This window comes from Labeo rohita, chromosome 7 (assembly GCF_022985175.1).
Source record: "Labeo rohita strain BAU-BD-2019 chromosome 7, IGBB_LRoh.1.0, whole genome shotgun sequence".
Lineage (NCBI taxonomy): Eukaryota > Metazoa > Chordata > Actinopteri > Cypriniformes > Cyprinidae > Labeo > Labeo rohita.
In genome coordinates this window covers 28,929,395-28,943,575 of record NC_066875.1, presented here as the reverse complement: position 1 = coordinate 28,943,575, position 14,181 = coordinate 28,929,395, and the positions used below count along the sequence as shown (strand labels likewise).

General features: G+C 36.7%; 1 protein-coding gene across 1 annotated transcript; it reads right to left on the bottom strand.

The window, feature by feature from the left end:
- Window positions 1-9,859: 9,859 nt before the first annotated feature.
- crybgx (crystallin beta gamma X) lies at window positions 9,860-13,337 on the bottom strand. The gene is made up of 6 exons (XM_051115837.1): window positions 13,235-13,337; window positions 12,779-12,827; window positions 12,423-12,544; window positions 10,908-11,043; window positions 10,648-10,787; window positions 9,860-10,124 (listed from the first exon to the last, which is right to left on the bottom strand). Exons 1-6 carry the CDS (start codon window positions 13,276-13,278, stop codon window positions 9,992-9,994), a joined length of 624 nt encoding a protein of 207 aa, XP_050971794.1. The 5' UTR covers window positions 13,279-13,337; the 3' UTR covers window positions 9,860-9,991.
- Between the last annotated feature and the right edge of the window lie 844 nt (window positions 13,338-14,181).

Here is a 14,181-nt window from a genome sequence, read left to right as displayed (position 1 = left end):
CGTTGCTGTCTAAACAGAGTCAGAAAGCTCTCAGATTTCATCAAAAATATCTTAATTTGTGTTCAATAGATGAACATAGGTCTTATGGGGGTGGAAGGACATGAGGGTGAGTAATTAATTAACATTTTTGGGTGAACTATCCCTTTAAGATACTTTAATTTATTGTACGTGAGACTATTTTTACTTTTTCACTCAAAATGAAGTTATTAAGTTCAGTTTTACTCAAAGCATAATGTTATTCCATTATACTGATGGTTTGTTTTGCTCCTCTCTTTTCTCCGCCCGTTAACTTTTTTAATGTAAAGTTGAACTCCGGTCAAATCAGTAACAATAGGTTGGCTGAACTCACATGTATTTCGTCCTTGAATAAGCAAGATCCACAACACTATAAGGTGAGGAAACACGGGCCTGACTGAGAGAACGTGTGAGTCTGGCCAGGGGTCAGAGGAACTTTTCCTCAAAGATAAGCAAGAGAGACAGAGCACATACAGACTTAAGGGAAAAGCTATTTCTTTCAGGAAGAACCCTCCGCTTTGAAATTAATGTTGAGTATAAGTTTACTAAGAATGTGTGTATGTTTTCGTGTGTGTTTTTGGCTCTGATTTAAACTGACACAGGAGCAGGAAAAACAGAGGAACTGAACTCCTCTACAAAAAAGATAACTTTTGGATTTTTTCCCACTGCTTTCTTTCTGTCATTGGTGTATTCTGTTCCTTTTGCAACATAAAAGATATTGTATGATTACTGTCAACTTCATTATGTTAGCTACATTACTCAAAAATTACTTTCGAGGCTGCATTCTGAAACAATGAGGTACTATTTTAGTACCCCTTAAACCACTGTAGTGTCTCTGGACTGAACATTGATCTGTGAGTAAACTGATCCTGTGTGTCTCTTTTTGTGTGCTGTATCAGAGCACACAACATCCTGAATGCTTCACAAAACAACCCTCTCTTTTAAATTAGCTAATCACTGCAAAAATAATTTTTGTCTTATCTAAACATCCTTACAGACCAATTGTTTTCAAGTGTTCTCATTTGATTTTTGGTTTAAAGTAGGGCTGTCAAATGATTAATCGCGATTAATCACATACAACACAAAAGTTTGCCTAATATATGTGTGTGTGTGTGTGTACTGTGTGTAATTATTATGTATATATAAATACATACAAATTAATGTAAATATTTAAGAGAAATATGTTATGTACAAAATATATTGTATTTATATATACATAATAATTACACACAGTACACACACATGTATTAGGCAAACTCAAACTTGTGATTAATCGTTTGCCAGCCCTAGAAAGTTAAAAGTACTATTTTATTCATTTTTAACAGTATTTTATTGACCAATAAAAACGAAGGTGGATTTGGGGTTGTTGATTTGTCATGGGAGTGAACGTCAGGATTTAATAAACATGGTCCTGTGTTTATTGAGAACACTAAGTTTAACACATCACAATCATGTCTAGGTTAATATGTGAACTTGGACCACAAAACCAGTCATAAGGGTCAATTTTTTGAAATTGAGATTTATACACTATCTGAAATCTTAATAAATAAACTTTCCATTGGTGTATGGTTTATTAAGACAGGACAATATTTGGCTGAGATACAACTGTTTGAAAATCTGGAATCTGAGGGTGCAAAAAATACAGAGAAAATCGCCTTTATAGTTGTCCAAATGAATATGATATATTCAAAGTAGAAAATATGCAAAATATCTTCATGGAACATGATCTTTACTTAAAATCCTAATGATTTTTGGCATAAAAGAAAAATCAATAATTTTGACCTGTACAATGTATTGTTGGCTATTGCTACAAATATACCTTCGCTACTTACGACTAGTTTTGTGGTCCAGGGTCACATATTTATCCTGAAATATCACACATATATAACAACATTATGCAAACAGCCCATAATATGCTTCAAAAAGTTTGGGAATAGAAAGAGACAGAGAAAGAGACTTACATTTCTCTATTCTTCCTCTTCTACTTGTGTACTATGATCATCTGGGGAATACTGTGCATTCGTTTTCTCTTGAGAAAGTTCTCTACTCGTTTACTTACTGGACTCTGTCTATACACAGCTTTAGTCTTCAGAGAGACCAGGGCGTTGGGCACAAAGCAGTGACATTTCCAGATTTTTCTGAGAAACAACTTCTTTGTGATTGATTTATCTCCATTAGAGAAGGCTGAAAGTAAAGACAAAGAGAAAGTTACTTAAGGAATGGTATTGTGGGTAATGAATTCATGTAATTTGTGTGTTTGTGTGTATTCTCGCATGTTTCTGGAGGGAATGGGTGGGATGTTTTTATGGTGTGATTCATTCAACTGTTTCTAAATCTCTCCCTGATTACTGTATATTGAATTCCCAGCATTTGGCAAGTCAACGACTCTCCCACTAGTTCATAATTCTTGAGGAAAAAATGTAAGCCCTCAGTGAGAAAAGGAGAGGGAGAGGATGTGTTTTTGAAGAACGTGGTTTATATCGCAAGTAATTGCATGTGATTCTTCTCCCAACTTCAAAGCGAGTGGCTCTGCAGTTCAGGGTTGGGAGGCCAGACCACTACCAGATCGGCTCTCAATTTCCTGTCCCTGACTGGCTCTGAGCAGAAAGAAAGGATTTGAGGCAGAAACGTGTGAAATACAGAAGGGAGATTTACAGATTTGTTTGTGCCTGTTACAAGTTTCAGCATCAAAAACGTGAACATTTAACTTAAAAATGTACTTCACGCTATAACATCTAAATTAACCACTTTTATAGAAGTCAAAGCAATGACGCGTCAATGATAATAATACTCATTAAGGGTCAATTTAAGCAGAAGTAACTGATAGACACAACATCTGCAGTTTCACTGTTGACTCTTTACAGTTTATCCATCTTCGTACGAAGGTAGAACATGCACAATACAACTGTTTCTGAAACTGTCAGATTTAGGGCCTCACAAATTAACATACAGTTGAAGTAAAAAGTTTACATACACGTTACAGAATCGGCAAAATATTCATCATACAAAATGCATTTTATTTTTTATCTAGTACTGACCTGTATAAGATATTTCACATAAAAGATGTTTACATATAGTCCACAAGAGAATATAATAGTTGAATTTATAAAAATGAATCTGTTCAAAAGTTTACATACACTTGATTCTTAATACTGTTGTTACCTGAATTGTTTTTTTTTTTTTTGTTTGTTTGTTTGTTTATAGTTGTTCAAGAGTCCCTTGTTTGTCCTGAACAGTTAAACTGTTCTTCAGTTCTTTAGTTCTACAGATTCTTTGGTTTTTCAGCATTTTTGTGTATTTGCCCTTCCCAACAATGACTGTATGATTTTGAGATCCATCTTTTCACACTGAGGACAACTGAGGGACTCATATACAACTATTACAGAAGGTTCAAACATTCACTGATGCTTCAGAAGGAAACACAATGCATTAAGAGCCGGGGGTTGAACATTTTTTTAATTTGATAATCAGGGTAAATTTAACTTATTTTGTCTTCTAGGGAACATGTAAGTATCTTCTGTAGCTTCTGAAGGGCAGTAGTAAATGGGGAAAAAAAAAAAAAAAGATATTTAAGTAAAATAAGAAAAACACATTCTCATTCCACTCAAAATGCATCGTTTTTCCTTCTGGAGCATCAGTGAGCGTTTGAACCTTCTGTAATAGTTGCAAATGAGTCACTCAGTTGTCCTCAGTGCGAAAAGATGGATCTCAAAATCCAGGGTTAAAATAAACAAAAATGCTAAGAATCAAGTGTATGTAAACTTTTGAACGGGGTTATTTTTAAAAATTCAAATATTATTTTCTCTTTTGGACTATACGTAAATGTATTTTATGTGAAATAACTTATTCAGGTCAGAACTAAATAAAAAAAAACAACCTTTGACTTCAAATATATTTTTTTGAATGAATCAGTTCTCATTCTGTTATATTTCATGGTCATTAAAGACAAACTCAAACACAGTTTGCGTTCTGCTGCATCTCGCATAACTAATCAAATCCTTCTCTATGAACTATTTTCCTTTCAAGCATTTCTGTTTTATCATTTCAAGTTTTTCCTTTGCCTGTATCCGTGACACAGAGCAGTAGCCTATGATATAATTATCATCCATTGTGAGATAAGAAAAGACATACATCAATTGGCCCAGGGAGGAACATGACAGATAAAGCTTTATCAGTAGGTTCAGGACCGGTTTTTTATATGAAATCCAAATATGAGCTATCTAAAAGAAATCTAGGTCCAGACAGACCGGCCGGTTTTATTATCTCTAGAATGCATGCTTTTAGACCTTTACACATCCAGGACAAAATATGCTGACAAACCATGGAAGAAGCAGTTATGAAACTATATTTCATTTCTGTTCTCTAATATACACATATGCATAAGCAAACAAAAACACTCACGTGCTTATACAAAAGTGTTCTAATTTTTTTTTTTTTTTAATGATGTAATGAAACTGAATTTCTAGAAAATGGTGGCACTGGCAAGTCTCAAGTCACTCCAAGTGCCTGAGGTGAACTCTGCTTGGTTTTATTCCCTAGGCCCATGACTGGCACACCACACGCACACACACAAGCTCTAGATTACAGCTTCATGGTCCCTCTCACAGTCCATAGCTGGGATTGGCAATGACATGTGAATGCAGACCAGCTCTAATTTAAGCATCCACATTTATACGCCCATAATGGGGTCAGTATAAGCGCTTTTGGAGCGGGCCAGAGACTGTCCAGAGCTCTGTTTCCAGAAGTAAGGCAACACATTATTTCCAAAAGTGCCCAAAGCACTCTTTCCAGAGGGTTATACATTATTACTATATAGGAGAATTAGGCACTGGTGTTGGAACTGTTCGTTTTTAAATTGCATTCATAACCTATCATGCAAAAATATGTCTAATTAATTTCATAGAATTCATGCATGAATTAAATAAGCTTAAAATCTAAGATCATAATCTGTTAATTATTTTGGGGTTCATTAATCATATTCTAATTGACTGCACTAGACAAATGTGTAGCACTATCTAAAATTTAAACTAATGCCAAAACAATTTTCACAATTTCACACACACAAAAATCCGAGCGTGAAATAAGTATTCAGGATTTTGAAATGACCTGGTAGTGCATATCTCTGCAGCCAGGCAAGAGGGCTGTGGCATGCCTGTGTTATTGAGTAAACCACTTTGGCCTATGTTTGTGTTTGATAGGATCAGGGGCTCAGTGGGTGGCGCAGGACTCTGGTAACTAAGTACTGAGGCTTAAAAAACTCCTTGCTGTTTTTTGGGCCTTTTCTTCAGCCCAGCCTCCAAGCAGCCTCCACACTGAAGGGAAGGACTGAAATGTAAACATCCAAACATGCTCGGGCTCTTTTAAAAGGCTGTTTTCCAGCCTCCACTCTTAATTGGAAACAGACAGTGGCCTTGCATGCAGAGATGGGGTTAAAGCTCAGACTCCACACTGACAGGCTGCAAATCCCACTCACATCTTTGATGTGATGTCTCACTCGTTTTAAAACATTTTCAAGCAAATTAAAGGTTGTATAGCTTATTATATCTGTAATAACGATTGCTAGATTGAGTGTGTTTCGTAAGGGTGACATAATACCTATGGATAAGAAATATTTACTTGAGTTTAAAATTATTTACCTGTATTTTCCACCGAAAATATTCCTCTGAGAAAAATATAACGTTATTCCACGACACAACGTACAACCTACAAAGCAATCATGCAAGTGACAAAATGAGCACGGCAATATTTCAGTACTTCCTGAAGTCTTACGTATTCATTTTCACTACAATCGATAACTGGAAAATATACAGAGCTGGATTAAGGCAGTCAGAAGAGAGAAATATGTTGAATTTACAGTCTCTACCTCAGCAGCAGTATTAGAAACCACCTTTCAGGAGTGTTTAGACCTACAGTACTAGCTTTTGGATGTTTTATGGCTGGTTAGCACAATAACAAGTTTAGTGTTACGAATGTACATTATTATATTAAAACACTATACTATGCCATTTGTAGTATAGAGGGTTTGCACTTACGTCACGATTTGGTCAGCTAGGCCATACTTGCGATACTCAGATGTACAACAACATTGATTGCACAGTTACTAAACTACTACTGAATACATTGTTCTGCTAATTTATGCTGTTTAAACCACAGAAAAAAATGTGTGGAAGCTGCTAACTTAGTAAGCAAGAAAAGGCGCAACATTCTGACAAACTAAAGTTAATAGATGGTAAATATACATACCAGCATTATTAAGGTTTTAGCCTAATATTTCACCTACCTGACTGGAAATGATAAGAACAAACATGAATGTTGTCTAGATTCTTGCCTTGGAAATCCTGATTTTGCTTGGCCAACCACAAATGCCTTTTGTTCCACAGTTTTTGGACTCTTCTCCTTATTTTGTTATAACTTTTGGCAGTCTATAGTACTCCAAATGTTTTTGCCAGTCTGACCGATTAATACAGCCCAAAACATGACAATAATTGATGAATTTCAGCAGTAATAATCAGCAAAATATGCGAGTTTCGTTTGGTTCAGTGGCATTGTTTAAGCTCAGTGCCACAAATATGGCGAAGGAGTGGTGCACTTCAAATACCTCGATGATGCACTTATTTAACATAAAAGAAAAAGTAGTGTGGTGTGTTGGATAAAATATAATGCACTCATCAGTCACAGATTTCCTTACATAGGAAAATCTGTCAGACTCTGATGCTAAATGGTAAAGTACATACATAGTAAAAGTGCGTAGTGTATAGTATGTCATTTTTGAGGCACAGAAATGCATCATCATGGTTTAAAATGTCTGAATGCCATCATGGACCAATCAGAATCAAGTATTCTTGAAAGCCATCTAATAAATCTTGGCACGATTTCAAAGTTCTGTCAATGTTTTTTTTTTTTCTTTTTCTGTATCTGTATCTGTACGGCAGGAATTGTGTTGTTAAGGTAATTACTTGGCAACTCTTTAAATACCTCTCAGCTCATACTCACACACACAGTGCTCAAAGAGTCATTACTGATGAGCGAGAGGGAAGTGAGGGAGTCAGTTCTGGCATCACTGCAAAGTTGTTAGTGCTGGCTGAATGGAGGTGAGTGCACGGGATGCTTAATTGGTCCAGTGTGCATGTGTGCGAGCACTGGTGATAATTGTGGTTCACAGGTGGCCACAGTGGTGGCCTGTCCAAGCTTTGAGTTCATACCAGGGCCTGGGACAAAAGACAAAAGATTCCAGAGCTCTTTGTTATTGACTGTGGTCAAAGCCTCTGGCCGTCCCCGTGTCCACCTAGACATGAGTTCATGAGTCTCTATCCTGAAAATTCAAACAAAAGCCTTGATGCAAAGAACACAAACTGGTGTTAAGATCTCATGGCAGTATTTACATGCAGAACAGCAATAAGTACCAGGAAACGGTTATGCTTTTCTAGCTTCTATAATTTAGAATGCTCAATAAACCATTAGATTAAAAAAAAACTGTTTAGCACAGCTCCATAACGATGAGTGCAAAACTAAAATGTGTTCAAATGTCCACTGATCTCACATCAAAGCGATTAAGGAAATTTTAGTGGCATAATAGCAAAAATACCCCCCGTAAAACCTTTCTTGGCGCCTCCTATCAGATATTGTTATCAGATAATGGAGAAATTCCTTCAAACATAGATATGCCATTAGCATTGAGCATGCAGTCTCCCCAGGCATTTCCCTTCTTTGTTGACTGAAGGACCAAAAACATGTTGAAACAAGACGCCACGCTGCAAAGCGGCATGTAGCATCAAGATTTTCCTGATAATCATACTGAAATAGCTTGTCAGACATGAAAGAGTTTGCGTTTAAGCCTTGCAGGGTATTTTCTGGTGAGATCATCTTTCTGTAACATAGACCAAGCAAAATGGCTGAGAGCGCAAGAACGCTGTGCGTTGATGGAGTGATATCTACGCTGAGGATATATGGTATGACGTGTTAGGAGACCTACAACATTACATTACCTTCTGCTACAGAAGATGGGGTGTTTTTTTTTAGGCTCATATTTTGCATGACATTTCCTCAAATGCAGCGACTGAACTAAATCTCTTTGGTGTCAATGCACTTTTCCTCTTGGGCCTAGATCAAGTAGGTGGAGTTTCCCAGATTGGTTTGACAAAAACAATGTGACATTCATGTCTGTTACCGCCTCGCTTGAGAGAGTGTGAGCGAACGTCAGTATTCACTGTGACACTCTCCTGAAGATCGAGGGTCAAACTTGAATAGGAGCCATTTCATAGGGAAGTACCTAAGGATTTAAACACTCTGTGATACTGTGTGAACAAAACCAAACCAGACTGAGATAATAACTGCCATTAAGGTGTGCTGTACTGTGAGGTGTGTGCTTGTTTGGTCCTCTGTCACGTAGTACTGTAATTATGTAACATGAGGACTGTGAAGTTTGGCTTATGGACTACAGTAAAGGCAATCACCGAGAGAATAGGAAAAGAGGGCAAACACAAGTACACAAATGTGTGGTATGTTTGTAAGTGTAAACTTACATACCATATAAACACATCAGGATTCAAATTCTGATTGTTCAAACATGACTTACGGGTTGCCACGTAGATGTATATGTTTTTGTGTATGTGTTTGTGGGATTGAACTCAAGCAAGAGGAATGCTGTATATGGGTGGTCAATTAGTTTACCATTTCAGCTGTGACCAACTGGCTTACTGGAAAGAAATATAGGATCTTTCCCATTCAACCGGCCAGGCCACCTTCAAGGTCAGACTCTGACTGTTTGTTTGTGTGTGTGGTACAGAGGGAAAAAGTTCTGTGATGACTTCCTGCCCTGAGCTCCCAAAAAAACAACATACTGTGTATGCATCCTTATTTTTTCGGTTTAAATCACAGGCCTTAAATGTAAGAGTGAAACAGCTGTATTTGCCTATAATCTTCCATTGCTTACACATACACTACTGTTCAAAGCTTTAAAGTTGGTAAGATTTTTAACATTTAAAGGCCTTTATCCTCACCAAGGCTGCATTTATTTGATCAGGAATACAGTAAACAGTAATACTGTGAAATATTATTACAATTTTCAAAGAACTATTTTAAATTATAATTCAGAAAACATCCTAAAATGGCATTTTGATATACTACTAAGAGTAAAATCAGCACTAAAGGGAACAAATGCTGGTTGTAATACTAGTTTTATAGAAAAAATAAAGTGCCAGTGGTTAACATAATGGCTGTGTCAAACATTTGTTTATAATCACATAAACCTCTTGGCTCTCTCTCATTCCCTGTACTTCCTAATCCAAAACCAGTTTGCGTTCTTTCTACCCTTCTGCTGTTTCTGGTGGGTACCTCCGGGCTGCTGTGGTGACCGTGAGAGAGATGTAGCACAATGTCATCGGCACGACAGGGGCACAGCAACTGCTGCTCCCACGGCCCACAGAAATACCTCACCGGCCTTTAGAGAGCACGGCAGCATGTGTCTGTCAGTCCAACACAGAGCTAAAGCCCGTGTGAATTCCTCGACGTATGCTCAAATATACACAGATGAGCTCCACAGCTGCTCTTTAAAGGATTCGGATCATAGAAGAGAGGGCAAAGCCGTGAGCTCACAGTTCCTATTAGCATCCCACGTCTAATGATGCATCCCATCAGGGAAGGACAAAAGAGTGCTGTAGCATCCTGGGAACAATCCCTGGAGTTGTGTTAAGAGACTATCTTAAGATGGCTCTGACATGCCAGGTAATACTATACCAGGCAGGCTGACATTGCAGAAACTCAACTGCGCATGATGTGTTTGACCACCAGAGGGCAACACAACACTCATTCTTGCATATGAAAACCTGAGCTTAAGCACAAACAACAACATTTGTCTTTTTCATCAGTTTATTACTAAAATAGGTCTTCTGTGGGGTTTGTTTCATTTATGGCATATTGTTTGTATAAAGAGCTGACAGATGTGGGTGTTTTTCAGTGGGTGTTTTTTTCGTTTTGTTTAGCTGAAGCGGACACGGCGAATTGAGCCAATGGTGCTGCTTTGAGCACCCCAGTCAGAGAAGTTGTTGTAGTCCTTCTTTTCCAGGATGTAATGTGCTCCTCTGTAGTTAGGCTCCTGGTATGCCACCCAGCTGTGGTAAGGAGGGAGAGAGATGTGACTGATGTATTTTTGCTAAAATATGCACACAACGCTGAATATATGTGACCCTGGACCACAAAACCAGTCATAAGGGTCAATTTTTTGAAATTGAGATTTATTCATCTGAAATGTATGTATGTATGATTTGTTGGAATATGACAATATTTGTCTGCGATACAACTATTTGAAAATCTTGAATCTGAGGATGCAAAAAAGTCAAAGCACTGAGAAAATCACCTTTAAAGTTGTCCAAATGAAGTTTTTAGCAATGCATATTACTAATCAAAAGTTAAGTTTTGATATATTTATGGTAGGAAATTTACAAAATATATTCATGGAACATGATCTTTACTTAATATCCTAATGATTTTTGGCATAAAATTGATCATTTTGACCCATGCAATGTATTTTTGGCTATTGCTACAAATATAAGACTGGTTTTGTGGTCCAGGGTCACATATACACAGAACAGAATAAACAGCTCAGTACTTTAACCTAAGTGAATTTGTACTCACGTTCCTCCCATTACTCTGATGGAGGAAACTCTGTTAAGGCTGTAACGGCTCATCAGGTTGGGGATATCATCATGGAGCTCTGTCTTCTTGCCTGAGAAACCTGCTCTCTCAAACAGCTGTGCACGGGGAGGGTTGTTGTCCTAGACCACAAAATACAAGCAAATTCAGGTTTTCTTACAGACAGTGGAAATTACAAAGACTAATACTAATTATTTTGTTTTTAATGTTTTTATTACTAATGAATAAAATGTGTGTCTCACTTGTTTCACAGTACGGACAGAGGAGATGTGGTCACCCTGAGCACACCACCTATCGGTGCAATTGTACTCCCCCCTGTCAAACATGTCCCACAGGTACTGACGTCCTCGGAAGTTCTCATGTTCATATGCCACCCATCTACACAAGAACACGTCACAGTTAAAATGCAAAACATGGGCTTGAACTGGCAAAAAAATGCAAAAATTATTTAATTTTGCTATAAAAGTGTTGATTGAATCAAAATGTGTATGTGTGATCACTGATTTTTGAGAAGTGGGACAAAACAGGGTGAAATATTGAAAAAATAAAACCTTGTACTCAAATGAAACTGCATTTTTGTATCTTACATATACTTAGATACATGTAAGATTTGATTCGACCTCCCGACTTTTCAAAATGTGCTTTTTACTTTATCACTTATTTTGGTATCAAGTAATCAAGATGTTTTTCATTTCAAAACACATTCTCATGTAAGCAGACAGATTGCATGTTCACATGTGACTAACAATTCCTTAACACATATAAAATATCATGATCAAATATGATTAAATTCATCTGACGGAGGTGACACAGAGTTGACACATCTGGCGGTGGTGACAAAAATTTAAACTCAATTACACTATTTTATATTTAATGTGATTAAAAATGACTTGAAAACACAAAAATGTGATGACTTCACGTTGAATGTCAACTCCGTCGATGACTCATCACCACTGTCAGACAGAAAATCTTATGGTGGTGACATCTGACAGTGTTGATAAAATTTGGCATTTCTTTCACAAAACAAATGGAGTTCATGCTGTAGCCATTTGGTTTTCTCTGTTGATGCTAGATGCCAATAGAATCTGATTCAGGAGAATAAAATGTTTTCTAAGAATTTCTTTAGAAACTGGAAGATGGTGTTGACATCATGGTTGTGACACAGGAAATTTTTACATTAGGATTTAAAATATTCTAAAACTATAAAACTTACCAGAGCCTGTCTGACATTGATGTACTCTGCAAAGGTGGAATGTGGCAAGGGGATCCATTAGAGTGACAGCTGCCCCTGATAGTCTCTGATTTTTAACAATTTTTATAAATGTCTGACGGTGTTGACAAAAAGTGGGGACACAACTTTGAAACCTTATGAAATGCACATGTCTCCTTGAAAAACAACCTTGCTTTGATATGAGATATTGTTAAGTGTTGCTTTTAATAAAGCAAGTGTCTTTTCATCATTAAACAACATTTTATTCATTTTATAGCTTATAAACAATTGAACACTTCTCAGTGTACACACTGTTTTTGATGTAGTGAGAAGACAATATGCGTCATGAACTTGATATAATAATGATACGGTTAAATTGAAGGAGATAATTGTGTTAAATACACCGTATTATTAATCCCTCATAACATTTATAATTGAAAATATTTTCGTTTTTTTAAACCTAAAAGCAGTTACGATTGCTGGACATGTTTTGTCCCATGTCCCATGTCCCAAGAATCAGTGTGATATAAAACTTTCATGTACTCACGCTCCACTCTCAACCTGGACAGAGTTGCATCTGTCGGGAAAGTTTTTTTCACTCAATTTCTGACAGTCAGAGGTCAGGTCCAGTCTCCGACCTGCAAAGTTCCTCTGCTCGAAAAGGGTCACCTGAAAAGCACACAAACTAACTTTAAAAAAAAACAAAAACATAAAAACTCATTCAAGTATTTAAGCAATAGGATTAAAAGAATTTGGGGAGAATGTCATTTTGGGAGAATTTTCATGAAAAGTGTAGCAAACTGTTAACAGAAAATTCCCTACTGATATATTATTCATCAGCATCAAACTCAATGTTGAGTCACTATGCAGATCTAAACTATAGCCATCAAAATAAACTCTTACCCTCCCACTGGACCCGTAAAAGGCACGTTGGAGCACAGACCCCAGCTTGCTAGGGGGGGAAAAAGCACACATTTCCAAACATAAACAACGACAATCAAACAATTTCTATACCAAAAAAAAAAGCCAGCTTTTTGAAATATCTTTTTTTTTTTTTTAATTGGATAATTTATTCCAAATGTTCCAAAAGAAATTGTATTTGTTCCGTAACAAGGTAAATATATATTTGTGTAAATGAATGTGTGGAACAATTCAGTTTGCCAATTAAAGCACAGCAGTATGTTATTTCATGGCTGTTATAATGGTGTGGTTGTGATCAGAACTATATATTTACTCCCTTCCGCAAATGAGTCACGTATGTTGGTCTTTCATATCTGCAATGAATAATACACTCCTCTTGGGAGGTGCAGATCTGATTGAAACTTGAAAATCTGGTGTCCAAATGCACCGCAGACGTACCTGGTTTGTTTGACTAGTCCGGGGACCTTAGTAAAGATGTTCATGTCAGCCCGTGGTGGCCACTAAGACGGTCCTTAAATACAGCAGGTACATAGAAACAGGGAGTGCTAGAACGCTCATACTCTTTCTGCTGCTCTCTCTGTAGTCTGTCTGTGTATTGATATGCTAAACACATACAATATGCTATGTTTTGTCAAAGCCTTTAGCCATATGTGCAAACTGAAACTCAAATGCACACATACAAAAGCTTAAACACACAGTTTCAAAACATGTAAGAGAACACATGTACACGTTAAACCAACACACATTGAACAAATTCTCCTTCATACACACCTAAACACATAAAACATGAACATGCACACACAGTAAAAAATGCAGTGTCAACACTTTCTGAAACAATTCAATTCTTTTCAATCCATGTTGTAACTGTATTTATTTTTGAAAGCATAAAGACACAATGACAGCCACACATATGTGATTAATCCAGCCATGATTTTACGTAATATTGGTCTATATTTGAAGAGTTCAGATGCAAAAGCCTCTAAATCCATCTGACGCATTTCTTTAAAATGAGGATTTCTTTCTGACTTACATAGGTTTCTATGTAAGTACTGGTACTTCTGATTGGGCTGAGGCTGGAATTTATCGAGTTTGAAGTAAAAGTATTTGATGGACATTTACTATGTGTCAGGAGCATTCACTCACTATCATTATCTCATTTTTGATCGAGATGGCTTTTAGCTGGTTTTGCATCTGAACTCTTTATTTATTATTCTAGTTCAGTTGGAATTGGATTCTAGTATTTAAGCAAGCAAAACTGTGCAAATATTGTATATATTACATTCTGCATTTTATAAAATAACATAGTACGTTATCCTCTGACAGCTAAACAACTAAATATTATTATTTATTTTTTTTGTTTTTGCTCATTTATATAATACGACATC